This window comes from Pseudophryne corroboree, chromosome 9, assembly GCF_028390025.1.
Source record: "Pseudophryne corroboree isolate aPseCor3 chromosome 9, aPseCor3.hap2, whole genome shotgun sequence".
Taxonomy (NCBI): Eukaryota; Metazoa; Chordata; class Amphibia; order Anura; family Myobatrachidae; genus Pseudophryne; species Pseudophryne corroboree.
This window is the reverse complement of record NC_086452.1, coordinates 215910716-215927299: the sequence shown is the minus strand read 5'-3', so window position 1 is coordinate 215927299 and position 16584 is coordinate 215910716. Positions and strand designations below refer to the sequence as shown.

General features: G+C 43.0%; 1 protein-coding gene across 9 annotated transcripts in view; it reads right to left on the bottom strand.

Annotated features, from left to right (window-relative positions):
* Positions 1 to 1796: 1796 nt before the first annotated feature.
* Positions 1797 to 16584, bottom strand: part of NTNG1 (netrin G1) — a 501549-nt gene continuing 486761 nt past the window's right edge. For all 9 annotated transcript variants that reach the window (XM_063940103.1, XM_063940104.1, XM_063940105.1 and 6 more), the window contains one exon: positions 1797 to 3218. In XM_063940103.1, the coding sequence (XP_063796173.1) occupies positions 3001 to 3218 (218 nt within the window). In that variant the 3' untranslated portion in view covers positions 1797 to 3000. The remainder of the gene's footprint in view (positions 3219 to 16584) is intronic.

Below are 16584 nucleotides of genomic sequence, written 5' to 3'. Positions count from 1 at the left end.
TGCATCTTGCCCATGATTTGTGGGAACACCATGAAGTCGCAAAGGGCTTGGTCTGGACTGTACAGCAAATGACCTGGCAAGTTCGGGAAACCATACAGGAAATGGTTTCCCGAACTTGCGGCAGGCATTGGCTGGAGTACCAGTCCTCAGTGATGGTGCATTGCTGGATGCTGCAGTAGTTACACAACCAGCCTTATTCACAAAAACAGCCACCATCTGCTTGGCCACCCTGCAGTCGCATCGGAACTTCTATGGCGACGCACCACCAACTGAATTTCACCAGGCAGACTGTTGTTTGGTCACAGGGTCAAAATTGTAGATCAAGGATTCTTCTTCACTGATGATCTCCCAGACAGAATTTGAGTGACCTCCATCAAACCTGGCTAGAATGATACGCACCAAGTCACCCAGCCTGCAGAAACCTTGCCCAGGCTAAGTTTTTGTGGAGTATCAAGTAGATGGATCCTGATGAAATGTCTATCTCCTTCTCTAATTTGGCCATGGATACCCTGGTGTTCACCTCAGCTATGGCCCACACGGAAGAAATGTTGTCCTCGGTGATAGCAGACACAGGTTGGCCGAATCACTTGTCTTCCAGGACCGTCTCCTTCATCAAATTCAGCAAACCACCCAAACACAGTGGATCGGGATGGTGCTTACTCACCAAAAGCAGCTCGCAGCTGTTGCATATCACTCTTGTAATCGTAGAAGATCTACTGAGTTCCATAACGTATTTGTGAAGAAAATAAACATGCTGTCTTCTTCGGTGTGCAGTGCTACTTATATTCGGTTATATGCCTTGACATTTCACAAGAACTTTAGTCAGAGATTTCAGTTTACAAGTCAGATTGTATCTACTCTACCTATGCACTGCACATTTGGAAACTAAGTTATTGCACAACACTTGTTGGGCTAAGTAAGGACAAAATATACATTAACAGTAGTAAAGCTTGAAGAACATAAGATCTGAAGTATAAAAATATTTTAATCTCCTCTAAGGAATCCTGTAACTGCTGCTGCATACAATATTCTGAATTTTGCATTTATTGTAATATAACAGAATACTTAAATTGAATATCATTTCGGGTAATTTATAAACCTCACCAGAAATTAAAGTACCTTTTTTTTACACTGTTGCCCCTAGATAGTCCACCAAGCACACATGAAGGTGCGTCCGTGATCTCTGTTGAGATGTGGGAAGATATATTGGAGATACACTTTAAAAGTAGTGCTGTCATATCAAAGTCTAACTTTCAACACCTTCAAAAGAAATCAACTTTTAAGTTTTTCTCCTAAAATACTGCTCAGCTTAGCCTGTTTTGATGGTTATGAAGGTGCATTGACATTGGGACTGTGGTTATTGCAAGTGTTGTCTGTTTATTTCCTTGCTTATAACGTACCTACAAAATGCATCTGACAAGCACTGGTGAAATTAAAACAAGAACAAGCACCAAGCCTAGTTTCCACTATGACAAAGAGGCCAAAACTCTGAGGTTTTCCTGTTGTTGTGACGACCATCTCCAAAGTCGGTGCCTCTATTGGGGGAGGGTCTGTTTTGCAAAATGTAAATGACCTACAGTATACAGCAAGGAACACCCCCAAGAATGCGCTTTTCCACACTTTTATCTCTTTACAATATTCTACTGGTGTCATATTGTGCAAAGTATTGCTTTGTGTCCTGTTTGGAGCACTGGCTTCTTCAGTCGGCTTAATGTTTTTTAGCAGCTACAGTACATCTAGTTTATTCTGACTTTTAGCTTCAAATTAAAAGAAATTGCATTACATTGTTTGTTAAGTCGTTTTCAGATATGTTTTATTCCTTTGAAATCCTCCAGTGTTTTAAAACAACAAGAAAACATTTATAATTTCCTTTGGTGGAACATTATTACACGTCTTGTATATGTAAACTTGTGGCTTTCCATTACACCAGCACACGCTCCCTAAGGAAGATTTTCTGAGCAATTTACCCATTTACGGCCGTAGGAGACCCAGGGAACATTAAGCCCCTTTAGCCGTCAAAGGGTTAAAATGAGTAATACAATATAATGTAAATTATATAGAATTTAAAAAGTAATGAAAATTATTATTATAATAATAATAATAAAAAAAAAATATATATTTTCTGATATTTTGATGAAATTCACTTAATAGATTGTCTGTTAAACACGGATTTGCAATAATACAAAAAATCTACATTTTACATTATTTCAAGAAAAATAACTTCATTTGAATACAAAAGGATAAATACATTTTATTTTTGCTTAATCTCTAGCCTTTTCTCATATTAGATATCACACGCCTTATTTTTATCATCATGGCGTATCTATGATATACAAGTACTCTCTTAAAGGGTATAGGGCCAAGGAAGGGAGATATGTGCGCCACTAACATTGGACAAATAAAATCTTTCAACCAACAAGGGTATACGGGGCGACGTTCACAAAAGCACAGGTGTAAGGGTATCAGGGGACCAATATGGCCGCTTTCCTATACCCATAATGCACTGGCAGCAAAGAATGACGCTATTTGGTTGGTCCACACACTGGGCAGAAAGGTACAATAACCCTGTGGAAGTGGCAAACAAATACTTGTTGTCCTTTTCACTTTGAGCAATTTTAAGGGCAAACAAATAATGCATCTCATCCTGCCATGGTATCAGTCCTGCTTGAGGAAGCTCTCTTGCTGGGGCCTTCCATTTGGGTTGAAGGTCCTTACACCTGGAATTACCATGGCAGCAGTTCTGCTTGAAGTGACCATGTTGATAAAGCCTTCTATCTGTTGAAGGTCCTTATAGCTGGTTCTGTTACCATGGCAGCAGTTCTTGAGGCAGCCATCTTGTGAGCCAGAATCATAACAGTCATGGATCTCTCATTCACAAATTGATACATATGGCTTAGTACAGTCAGGCCCTCTCAATTTTATTATAATTTATTTAATCCTTTATATTATTTTTTCCCATTTATCCTTTATGGGAAACTGCAGTTACATTATTCATGTTCTTTATAAAGTGCAGAGTCGAGCTACCAATATCATCGTGGTCAGATAGATGTTATGGGAAATAGATTCTTGTCCAGATTTAGATGAGCAACCCCCAGTTTCCGCACACTTCTGTTTTTCACACATTATGCCTGTGTAACCATGAGGACACTGGCACCTCACATTGTTGTGGCAAACTCCCCCATTTTGACAACGATGCAACTCATTGTCGCAGACATTCTCTGTGGAGATAAAAATAAACATTATCAAACAAAATAAATACACATATATTTCTGTCAGTATTTTAAATATAAGACAAGTGTCATTAAAGTTCAAAACATAGGCATAACAACAATCCATGTGAAGCCAATGGCTAGATAAACGTATATAATCTGTATTGTTTATTAAACAATTAACATTTTAAACAAAACTCTAACTTTAACAAGAGTTGTCTTACTGAGGTCTAAAAAGTTTTATATATATATATATATATATATATATATATATACAGTATATACACACTCACTTGTGTCCAAGAGGGTCCAGAATTAGAGATACATTAAGTGTAGTTTAGTGAACATACACCTTGGTGCAAAATAGATGCACGACTTGTATCTGTATTTAGAGTTGCACGTACATATTTTGGCACTTTTTATCCTACTGAAAAGGATCATCTTTAAGTTATCTCTACATCAGTTGCTTGGGCTCTAGAACTCATACCCATATGTATAGATCAACATTGTAAATTAGACAGAATCTTTACAGTACATGTATATAGAGAATTTCTGTTTAATAAACAAAATAGTTCTATGTACAGACCATACAAATGTTTATTTGGCCCCCCAAAATGTTAGAATTGGCATAATGATTAAATATTTATATCAGGGCTTCCCATCCACGGTCCTCAAGGCACACTATGGCATCTATTCAATTACTGTCGGAATTCCCGACTTGTCAGAAAAATGTCAGTTTCCGACTTTTTTCGGTTGAATCTGGATTCAACCTATTCAAGTCAAGTGCCATTTTTTCCGACAAGTTGGGAATTCTGACTTGTCGGAAAACACGTGGATCGGCAGATTAGCCACGGATCCACGTATTTTGTTGTATATGCGGGCATTTTCGACATTTTTTTGGCCCGTTTTAAAAAAAAGTCGGATCGGCATTGTCGAAAACGAGAGAGGATCCAACACCAATTGAATACACCGCTAAAGCTGGTTCCCCACTAGGCCGACGGATAGTCAGCCTGAGGTGTTGTGCCTGATGTCACAAGTGGATGGGGTTTTACATGTGCCTACCCAGTTGTGCTGTCAGTAACTGTTGGCAACCACAGCAAGTGTACGGCAGCGCCAGACCGCCAGTACATACAGCACAATGTATACACGATATGCAGATATATTCCTGCAGATATATTGCCCATCGGATGTGCTGCAGCTCCGACGCAATATGTCTGTGCACAACCTCGTTCACAGAATTATTGGAGCTACACACCAGCTATTGCACCCATGATAGATTGGTCATTAATTGGACTACCGGTATATCAGCCAGTGTGTGCCAAGCATAACGGTCCAGTTTTAAAACTAGCGATACTTGAGCACAGTTGGGTTAATCAGTACATAGGTTACTTTGATTGAATCATCTGTACTCAAGTGTGGATATCACTGGACTATTAGTGTGTCTTGAGGATCGAGTTGGGACACACTAATTTACATGGACAGCTACAAACATAATTTTACTAAGAAAAAGAACAATTCAGGAGATTCTGATACAGCATTGAGGACACAATCTCCCTTTCCAGGATGGATATGTCCTGCACTCTGCAATGCAGAGACAGAATAATAGCGAGAAGAATATGAGGCTTCTTAACAGAACGCACATTGATATTGTCTAGCCTGGAAGCATTAAATGTGCAGCATTTTGTACTGAGCTGTTACCCACATTGAATGATTTAAATGCAGTCTTGGTATTGAAGAAGTAAGCCTTCATTTTTATTGAGGTAAATATATCTTACCCAATGGTGGATAAAGTGTGTGCTTTCTCCTAGACAGTTTGGTCACTGAATGGCATATTTATCAATCATTTTTCTGCTACAATAATGATATAATGGGTGTTTTTCCACCCTTTTCACATTATTTTAGTTTTGCATAAATTTAGCAAAGGGCTTTACGTAAAAAAAAAATCTCCTCCAGACTCTAAAATTCATATCAGCACCCCATGCTGACACAATTTCCCATAACTCTGATGGGAAATGTGGTCAGCCCAGATTTAACAAACCTCATTCGTGTAATCTTTTCGAACCAAGCACTTATAAACTAACGCCATCTTCAGATGGCATAAGTAGAGGCTTTGGTCCATTTCCCATAGTCCTGGTCTGTCCGTCCAGACATCTGACAGGTAAAGCCCAGAAGCAAGGTTTGTGATCAGCCTGTGTCAGAACATGCTGCATGAATTAATATAAAAAATGTATTATAGAATATAAATAAAAAGCTTACCTGATCTGATCGGTGAGCTGCTGTTCTAATCGATCAGATGAGCTGTGTGGCCAGCTGAGCTGCCAGCAGGGACATTTACTGTAGTACAGCTCACACACTGACCAGGTTACAGAAGCAGCTTACCGATTAGAGATCCTGGAGTGTGTAAGCTTTTTTTAATTTATTTTCTATTATAAATTATCATTTTCTTTATGTATGCAGCCTGTGTCCTATCAGAAACAGACTGATATGTGCAGAGCGAGCACTGACAAGTGAAGGCTTTCACTATTACAAAAGGCCAATGCGCACCTTTATTGTGATAAATCCATATCATAATTATTATTATTTATTACCAGTTATTTTATTTATATAGTACACACATATTCTGCAGCACTTTACAGAGAATATTTGTCCAGTCACATCAGTCCCTGCCCCAGTGGCGCTTATAATCTGTGTTTTCCTACCACATGTACAGACAAATACACACCACGGTTAATTTTTGTTGGGCGCCAATTACCCTACCAGTATATTTTTGGAGTGTGTGAGCAAACCGGAGTACCCAGAGGAAACCCACGCAAGCATGGGGAGAATATAAAAATGCCACACATTTAGGGCCATGGATGGTGGGAATTGAAGCCAAGACCTCAGTGCTATAAGGCAGTAATATTGGTTGGGTAACTATGAGATCCCGGCAGTCAGGATGCTGTCAGTCAAAATACCAGCATCTGGCAGGGGCGCTGGAGCATAGTTGCCCTAACCCTCCTTCCCTGCAGCCTAACCTTAACCTTCCCTCCACACGTTCTATCCTTAACCCCCCCTCCCCTCACAACCTAACCTTCTCCCCCTCAGTCCAACCCTAAACCTCCTCCCCACAGCCGATCCCTAGCCCTCCTGCCATACTTACGTTTGGGATTCCGGCGTCAGCATTCTGACAGTTGTCAGGATTCCGGCGCCGGTATTGTGACTGACAGAATCCCGTATGCTGGAATATCAACTACATCCCAGTAATACTAACCATTACACCATCTGTGCTGCATCATTGTAATGCAATATTAATCCATATTATGGCATCACAATTGCAATTAAAATGTGAATTATGATAAATACTGTATGTCCATGTACTGTATGCTGCCATTACTTTAGTTACCTATGCTCCTATACTAATGCAATTTTATCCCTGTCTGTTGGATTATCTAATGGAGATTTCTGATTAATGAATCATGTGGCTTACTACTATGTAAGCTTGTGTACGAAACTGCCAAAATATCAAAATTGTGCAATAAAACTCAACATGCCTGTGGGTGGGGTAACTTTCTTGTGAATGGGACAGTGCACCAAATAGTTAACAAAGTGGCAGAGCCCAAATGATGAATGGTTTGTAATGTGCTGCTTTCCCAGAGGTTCAGACCTTTCTTTGACAAGCGATTTGTCAAGTCCATGCCATTGGGGAAAATGGTAGTGACAGCAAACGACAGATCCGCACAACCCCCATGCACCACAAAGTGTATGAGTGTTTAAAATGGTGTGTTAGAAATCCATTTGACCTTTATTTGTATCTGATTCCTAGCGAAGAAAAATATTTCCTTGACATTTTTTTGATTAAAACAAGAAAAAAAAAATGTTTATCGCTAATAAAAAGTTATACAACCTTCTCACATTGTTATACTGCAACTTCCCCCAACCCCCAGAAGACACACGTTCCTAGTATCTCGAAATATGCTAGTTTAGGGCCTTATTTATACAGATTAGGCAAAATTGCTTCCCCCATATTGATGCTTTCTACGCCATATGAGTATCACAAAAGGAGCATGGAGTTCTCTGTAAAACTGTTATTCTACCCTAGCGAGTTCAGTACAGAGCTCAATTCCATAGGGGAATCTAACCTGCCAAAGAAATGTAAGTCCCCATCATAGAAAAACAGCCCAGGTCTGAAAACACTAAGGCTCTGGCCTCTACCCAACACTTTTGCCTGTCTCCTAAGCTGCAGGTTCCCCAGGACACCCATCCTATAGCGATGTATGCGCGCTGATGTCACAGTGACCTCCACTCAATGCGGTACTGCGCATGCATGGCTTGTCCGCGCATCTTTCTCCTCTGTCTTCCAAGAGACAAAGACATGTCCCTGAGTATCACCTTGAGGGAGCCTGCTATTACCACTGTGTCACCACCACCAGGCACTGCGTACATTCCACTGCCACTGCCGAGAGTACAGTGGGCCGGATTCAGATGTGATTGGAGGTGCTATCAATGCTGCTTTCTTGGAATGCAGCAATGCAGCAATAGGCGTCTATTATAAGCAGAAGCCTCCTGCTGCAGTAATGATCCGACTTACATCCTAAGATGCAGCATCGGATCACTGGCTTGCTATCGATACCCTATAGAAGCATATGGGCTTTTTTTCGCACCCGCCGCAGTCAAGAGCCGCACCAGCGCCCCAACGCCACACCCGCCGATCCCCCCTTACATGTGTCCAGGCAGCAGGCACCGATCCCCCAGCTCCTTCTCCCCCGCAGCACTGCCATTTCTGCTTCCAGCTGCAGGGGGGAGGAGGAGGAGCCCGAGGACTCCCAACACACATCACCTCCCGGGGCTGGGAGGTGACGGACCCCAGAGAAACCCCCCGCACACCATCTGACAGTTATCACAGGGGGCCTCTGTCACTGCATTGCGATGCTAACATTAGTACATATGCGATTAAAAAGGAGTCAGCTCTTGAATATGTATAGCATATGTGCGGCTGTTTCAGGCCAGACTGGAGTTTTTAGTATAGCAAGGTTTGTGCCATTATTTGTGTTCATGGGCAGTTTGGAAATGCCTTTTCTACACCAAGCATCTCAGCATCAGCCCCTTGGACAGGCAATGAAGGGTCTAGACATCTGCACACTCATTGCATATTCTGCAATACTCATTTACAGATTGTTTTACACTGTGAGCTTATTTGCATATTAGTTCATAGTGATTACTGTACATCTTACTAAACATAATTAGCCTGTAAATTGTCAGTAGAGAAATCTTTATGGTGTATGTTTTACATCATCAAAGCATGTATATTCCTACTTCTATATACTACTGTACTACCAAAAAACCCTACTCAGTGAACAGAGCTTTAAAAAAGAAAAGAAATATATAGCGAGAGTGAGATGTCGTTATAGTAAAGGCAACATTGTGGCATGCATTAAAGGCCTGCTTACCTCGTCAGGGTGTACCCAATTAAAATGGACACTGATTTCATAGTGTGTAATAAACTATTGGTGACTGGGACATTTTAGCTGTTAGGCTAGATTTGGTGGGATGGAGACATCTTCTTGGACTATTTGATGTAAATATCATTTTCATGGATCATAAACATCTTCAGTATCTGCAGTTAATCGCTGGAAGAATATGGGGATTTTTTCCATTTAATTGTTACTTAGACCTCAAGTGGTCAAAAAAATGATAGATCCTGGGCAAAATCAACAGTTCCCTGTCTAATAAAACATCTCACATGATCCTGTATCTGATGATTTCCTGGATACTCTTTTGACTTTCAGTATCATCTCTATGCTGATGACACTCAAATCTACCTTTCCTCCCCTGAACTTTGCCCCTCTCTCCTCATTCGTATCTCCAGCTGTCTCTCTGCTATCTCTTCTTCTGCTAACTATTGATGGCACAACTATCTCCTCTAGCCCTAAAGTACGCTGTCTTGAAGTTATCCTTGATTCCGCCCTCTCCTTCACACCACATATTCAGTACCTCTCACAGTCCTGCCATTTCCATTTTAAAAATATTTCTACGATCAAACCCTTTCTCACCCTGGATGCTACAAAGACCCTCATCCACTCACTGGTCATCTCTAGATTGGACTACTGTGTGCTACTCCTATCCGGCCTCCCTGACAAATGCCTCCTTCCACTCCAATCTATCCTCAATGCTGCAGCCCGGCTCTTCTTCCTCTCCAAGCGTACTATGTCCTCCTCCCCTCTCCTACAAGCCCTACGCTGGCTCCCATTCCAAATTCAATTTAAGCTTCTCACACTCACTTACAAAGCCCTCAAACATTTCTCTCCTATTTACATATCTGACCTTATCTCCCCTTACACTCCCACCGCCCTCTTCGCTCCACAAATTCATGCTGCCTCTCCTGCGAACGGAATACTTCCTCCCATTCCTGCCTCCAAGAATTTGTCCGTGGTGCTCCCGAATTCTCCCTATCAGACTCTCAACCTATCTACAAAACTTTAAACGATCTCTCAAGACCCACTTCATCAAACCACAAAACTTTAAACGGGCTCTCAAGACCCACTTCATCAAACCCAGCAATCTCTCATCCCAACCCTCTGCTACATGGCTCACTTCTACCCCATCTGTGTCACCATCATGTGTCTGCCCCTCGCTTCAGAATGTAAGCTCTCATGAGCAGGGCCCTCTCCCCTCATGTGATTTCCCCTCTTTTAGAATGTCGTCTACTCCAACAGCACCAAACCCTCAGTTTCTGCCACCCTGATGATTATTTAAGTGTCCTGACCCCTGATGCAGCAATGTTAATATACCATGTATTTGTCTTACATTGTCCTGTACTATAAGTCATTGTTTTCTTGTTTTGCTAATTTGTTTATGTTATTTGTTCGGCTATATGAAAAACTTCAAGCGCCATATAAATAAACGATAATAATGAAATAATACTAAATAATAGAGAGTTGTTCGTCACAAAACTTGTTTCATAAATATCAGATTCCACCTATCCCTTTAGAAAACCCACTTTATATTACTGTCATTGATAGTACATATCCACAAGGGTCTATTTGCTCTAATACTGATCACCTCACAAATTTAGTTCAGTACAAAGTTAAAAAAATTCTGCTATGTCAATTAAAAATGTCTGAATGTGGTTCATTCAGGGTTATCTTTTCCTGAACAACAACCCTGACAAGCGGTACCAGAACTTTTTTTGGCATAATATTATTCTATTAATATCCCAAGTACCAAAAAAGTTAGCGCTAATGTCCTTCCCCAGTTCTTTGATCACCTGTACTATTACACAGGAGCTCTGTCTTTGAACTTTCTATCATGGGTGCTATGTCCATCAATAATTCAATACTTCCTCCTGAATGGATCTTTTTTGCTAGGAATTTAAAATTTTCTGGCCATGCAGGAATTAAGAAAATACTGGAGCCCAGTGTACAGGATACAACAGGCTTTGCCTCAGCCCAATTTCTGCCTAAAGAAACTTCAACAACCATCACCCTATGTTCATCTTCCTTCTCCAGTCATTCAGGAACAAAATGTGGACCCATTATCATCATTTTTTGGACATCTAATGATTTTACATTCATCAGAATCAATGCACTTTGGCTTTATAAAATGTCTGATTTTTCTATATATATCGTATTTATATTTTTTATGTCTACTCTACCTTATAGACAGTAGGATATTATTAATCAGGTCTCCGCACTACCTGCAGACTTATAACTGGGCAGCTCTTCTACCACTTTGGGAGGAGTATATACACAATAATCATGTTTATGAATGTACAAAGGGCTGAATTCACTAAGGATTGCAAATTCAGCTTTTTAGCAGAATTTGCAATCCTTTCACTTGCATGCTAGGGGCTGCCCATAGCAGGGCAAAGCCGTCCAGCATGCTGTCCGCTGCCTACCCACTGCGATCACGCTGAAATTACGACACAATAGCAATTTCAGTGTGATCGCAGAAATTATGGAAGCCTCCTGCCAGAGCAGCCTGGCACACCACCATTTTTAAGATTGGAGCGGCTGCATGTGACGACACACAGCCGCCCCGAAAACAGTGATGACATGATGACACGCCCCCGTTCACACCGACATGCCCCCTTTACTCCGCTGCTGCCCCGCACCGCGCCGTTGCCGCCCCCCTCCCGCCCCACGAACACCTCTGCCTGTCACTCAGGCAGAGGCGTTCGTAATTACTGTGGGTCACCTGCAGTAAATACAGGCACATGCGTAGGATGGTTGGATTGCGAATTGCAGTCCAACCTGAATTAGCCCCCAAAACTGCACCAAACCCTTTAATTCGCATTCGCTGTAACTCAGATCACATTTCCCATACTTATAATGGAAAATGTGATCTGGACGAATTTATTTAAAAAAATGTTTTAAAAAAAAAATAGCGCAGTGTGGCCTGTAATTCACAGGTCAGAAATGCAATATGATTAAATGTGCACTGCTTTCTCTGCATCCGGCACAGAAAGCTGTGCAGAGAGCCGGCAGTGTGATTAGCTATGTCTTACAAGGTGCTATCAAGATGACACACTCCTAGCTGCTGCATCATGCTTTCTGTGGAGAGGCACAATTGCAGTGGTTTGCCTTGTTCAAATTGATACCTGGACGATATCCAGTGATTAGCTGCTTCAATTGGCTTTATTTAATTGAATCGGCACTATTGCGGTGATTTGCCCTGTTCAAATAAACACTGGGACGACACTCAGTGATCAGTCACTTTATGGGCTTGATGTAATCTAATTGGTACTATTACAGTGGTCCACTTTGTCTAAATTGACATCTGGAAGATATCCAGTGATTTGCCATCTTATGGGCTTAATTGAATTAAATTGATTCAGAATTACTCTAAATTTCAAAAAGGTTATACCCAGTGGATAATCAGTGAAAAGGGTTACTTCCAATTCAATTTAAATTGATACCCCATATGGTGAAATTTGGTCCGATACTATTTTAAGCATTGTTAAATTGCCTTTTTGAAGACACGATAAGATGTATGTCCATATTGTGATTATTTGATTAATACAGCCCTGATGAAGTCTGTAGGACGAAACGCGTTGGGTTAGCACATTGTTCTCTGACATCTCTACAAAGAAGATCATTTTGATGTTGTTTGAATTACCAACACAACTATCGTCTGTACAAACATTGTTTATTGTTATTCTGGGCAAATTGTAAACAGTTTTATGTATTGCTTTTTAAAAAAATAAACAATCTCTCTTTTTTAAGATTATTTTATTATACAAAACTTGTACATACCAAAGTACGACATCAGCTCCCTGGGGAAATCTCTTCTTTCACTATCTGTTGTTCATACCCCATCTAACAGGGGGTATCTTCCCTAAGTTGAAGCTTTCACATCTTTAGCGCGATAAAGGTCTTATATCTTTTCAAATATATATATAATAAGAATTTACTTACCGATAATTCTATTTCTCGTAGTCCGTAGTGGATGCTGGGGACTCCGTAAGGACCATGGGGAATAGCGGCTCCGCAGGAGACTGGGCACAAAAGTAAAGCTTTAGAACTACCTGGTGTGCACTGGCTCCTCCCCCTATGACTCTCCTCCAAGCCTCAGTTAGGATACTGTGCCCGGAGGAGCGTACACAATAAGGAAGGATTTTGAATCCCGGGTAAGACTCATACCAGCCACACCAATCACACCGTATAACTCGTGATCTAAACCCAGTTAACAGCATGATAACAGAGGAGCCTCTAGAAAAGATGGCTCACTACAGCAATAACCCGATTTTTTGGTAACAATAACTATGTACCAGTATTGCAGACAATCCGCACTTGGGATGGGCGCCCAGCATCCACTACGGACTACGAGAAATAGAATTATCGGTAAGTAAATTCTTATTTTCTCTAACGTCCTAGTGGATGCTGGGGACTCCGTAAGGACCATGGGGATTATACCAAAGCTCCCAAACGGGCGGGAGAGTGCGGATGACTCTGCAGCACCAAATGAGAGAACTCCAGGTCCTCCTCAGCCAGGGTATCAATTTTGTAGAATTTTACAAACGTATTTGCTCCTGACCAAGTAGCTGCTCGGCAAAGTTGTAAAGCCGAGACCCCTCGGGCAGCCGCCCAAGATGAGCCCACCTTCCTTGTGGAGTGGGCATTTACAGATTTTTGGCTGTGGCAGGCCTGCCACAGAATGTGCAAGCTGAATTGTACTACAAATCCAACGAGCAATAGTCTGCTTAGAAGCAGGAGCACCCAGCTTGTTGGGTGCATACAGGATAAACAGCGAGTCAGATTTTCTGACTCCAGCCGTCCTGGAAACATATATTTTCAGGGCCCTGACAACGTCTAGCAACTTGGAGTCCTCCAAGTCCCTAGTAGCCGCAGGCACCACAATAGGTTGGTTCAGGTGAAACGCTGAAACCACCTTAGGGAGAAACTGAGGACGAGTCCTCAATTCCGCCCTGTCCGAATGGAAAATCAGATAAGGGCTTTTACAGGATAAAGCCGCCAATTCTGACACGCGCCTGGCCCAGGCCAGGGCCAACAGCATGACCACTTTCCATGTGAGATATTTTAACTCCACAGATTTAAGTGGTTCAAACCAATGTGACTTTTGGAACCCAAAAACTACATTGAGATCCCAAAGTCCCACTGGAGGCACAAAAGGAGGCTGTATATGCAGTACCCCTTTTACAAACGTCTGAACTTCAGGGACTGAAGCTAGTTCTTTTTGGAAGAAAATTGACAGGGCCGAAATTTGAACCTTAATGGACCCCAATTTCAGGCCCATAGACACTCCTGTTTGCAGGAAATGTAGGAATCGACCCAGTTGAATTTCCTCCGTCGGGCCTTACTGGCCTCGCACCACGCAACATATTTTCGCCAAATGCGGTGATAATGTTTTGTGGTTACATCCTTCCTGGCTTTGATCAGGATAGGGATGACTTCATCCGGAATGCCTTTTTTCCTTCAGGATCCGGCGTTCAACCGCCATGCCGTCAAACGCAGCCGCGGTAAGTCTTGGAACAGACAGGGTCCTTGCTGGAGCAGGTCCCTTCTTAGAGGTAGAGGCCACGGATCCTCCGTGAGCATCTCTTGAAGTTCCGGTTACCAAGTCCTTCTTGGCCAATCCGGAGCCACGAATATAGTGCTTACTCCTCTCCATCTTATCAATCTCAGTACCTTGGGTATGAGAGGCAGAGGAGGGAACACATACACTGACTGGTACACCCACGGTGTTACCAGAGCGTCTACAGCTATTGCCTGAGGGTCCCTTGACCTGGCGCAATACCTGTCGAGTTTTTCCCAACGGTTTATAATAATGTGGAAGACTTCACTCTCCCGGGTGGAGGTCGTGTCTGCTGAGGAAGTCTGCTTCCCAGTTGTCCACTCCCGGAATGAATACTGCTGACAGTGCTATCACATGATTTTCCGCCCAGCGAAGAATCCTTGCAGCTTCTGCCATTGCCCTCCTGCTTCTTGTGCCACCCTGTCTGTTTACGTGGGTGACTGCCGTGATGTTGTCCGACTGGATCAACACCGGCTGACCTTGAAGCAGAGGTCTTGCTAAGCTTAGAGCATTGTAAATGGCCCTTAGCTTCAGGATATTTATGTGAAGTGATGTCTCCAGGCTTGACCATAAGCCCTGGAAATTCCTTCCCTGTGTGACTGCTCCCCAGCCTCGCAGGCTGGCATCCGTGGTCACCAGGACCCAGTCCTGAATGCCAAATCTGCGGCCCTCTAGAAGATGAGCACTCTGCAACCACCACAGGAGGGACACCCTTGTCCTTGGTGACAGGGTTATCCGCTGATGCATCTGAAGATGCGACCCGGACCATTTGTCCAGCAGGTCCCACTGGAAAGTTCTTGCGTGGAATCTGCCGAATGGGATTGCTTCGTAGGAAGCCACCATTTTACCCAGAACCCTTGTGCATTGATGCACTGAGAGTTGGCTCGGTTTTAGGAGGTTCCTGACTAGCTCGGATAACTCCCTGGCTTTCTCCTCCGGGAGAAACACCTTTTTCTGGACTGTGTCCAGGATCATCCCTAGGAACAGAAGACGAGTCGTCGGAACCAGCTGCGATTTTGGAATATTGAGAATCCAATCGTTCTGCCGCAACACTACCTGAGATAGTGCTACACCGACCTTCAACTGTTCCCTGGATCTTACCCTTATCAGGGAATCGTCCAAGTAAGGGATAACTAAAATTCCCTTCCTTCGAAGGAATATCATCATTTCGGCCATTACCTTGGTAAAGACCCGGGGTGCCGTGGACCATCCATACGGCAGCGTCTGAACTGATAGTGACAGTTCTGTACCATAAACCTGAGGTACCCTTGGTGAGAAGGGTAAATTGGGACATGAAGGTAAGCATCCTTGATGTCCCGAGACATCATGTAGTCCCCTTCTTCCAGGTTCGCAATCACTGCTCTGAGTGACTCAATCTTGAATTTGAACCTCTGTATGTAAGTGTTCAAAGATTTTAGATTTAGAATCGGTCTCACCGAGCCGTCCGGCTTCGGTACCACCACAGTGTGGAATAATACCCCGTTCCCTGTTGCAGGAGGGGTACCTTGATTATCACCTGCTGGGAATACAGCTTGTGAATGGCTTCCAAAACTGTCTCCCTGTCAGAAGGAGACATCGGTAAAGCCGACTTTAGGAAACGGCGAGGGGGAGACGTCTCGAATTCCAATTTGTACCCCTGAGATATCACCTGAAGGATCCAGGGGTCTACTTGCGAGTGAGCCCACTGCGCGCTGAAATTCATTGAGACGGGCCCCCCACCATGCCTGATTCTGCTTGTAAAGCCCCAGCGTCATACTGGGGGCTTGGCAGAGGCGGGAGAGGGTTTCTGTTCCTGGGAACTGGCTGATTTCTGCAGCCTTTTTCCTCTCCCTCTGTCACGGGGCAGAAATGAGGAACCTTTTGCCCGCTTGTCCACGAAAAGACTGCGCCTGATAATACGGCGTCTTCTCATGTTGAGAGGCGACCTGGGGTACACACGTGGATTTCCCAGCTGTTGCCGTGGCCACCAGGTCTGAAAGACCGACCCCAAATAACTCCTCCCCTTAATAAGGCAATACTTCCAAATGCCGTTTGGAATCCGCATCACCTGACCACTGTCGTGTCCATAACCCTCTACTGGTAGAAATGGACAACGCACTTAGACTTGATGCCAGTCGGCAAATATTCCGCTGTGCATCACGCATATATAGAAATGCATCTTTCAAATGCTCTATAGGCAATAATATACTGTCCCTATCTAGGGTATCAATATTTTCAGTCACGGAATCCGACCACGCCAACCCAGCACTGCACATCCAGGCTGAGGCGATTGCTGGTCGCAGTATAACACCAGTATGTGTGTAAATACATTTTAGGATACCCTCCTGCTTTCTATCAGCAGGATCCTTAAGGGCGGCCATCTCAG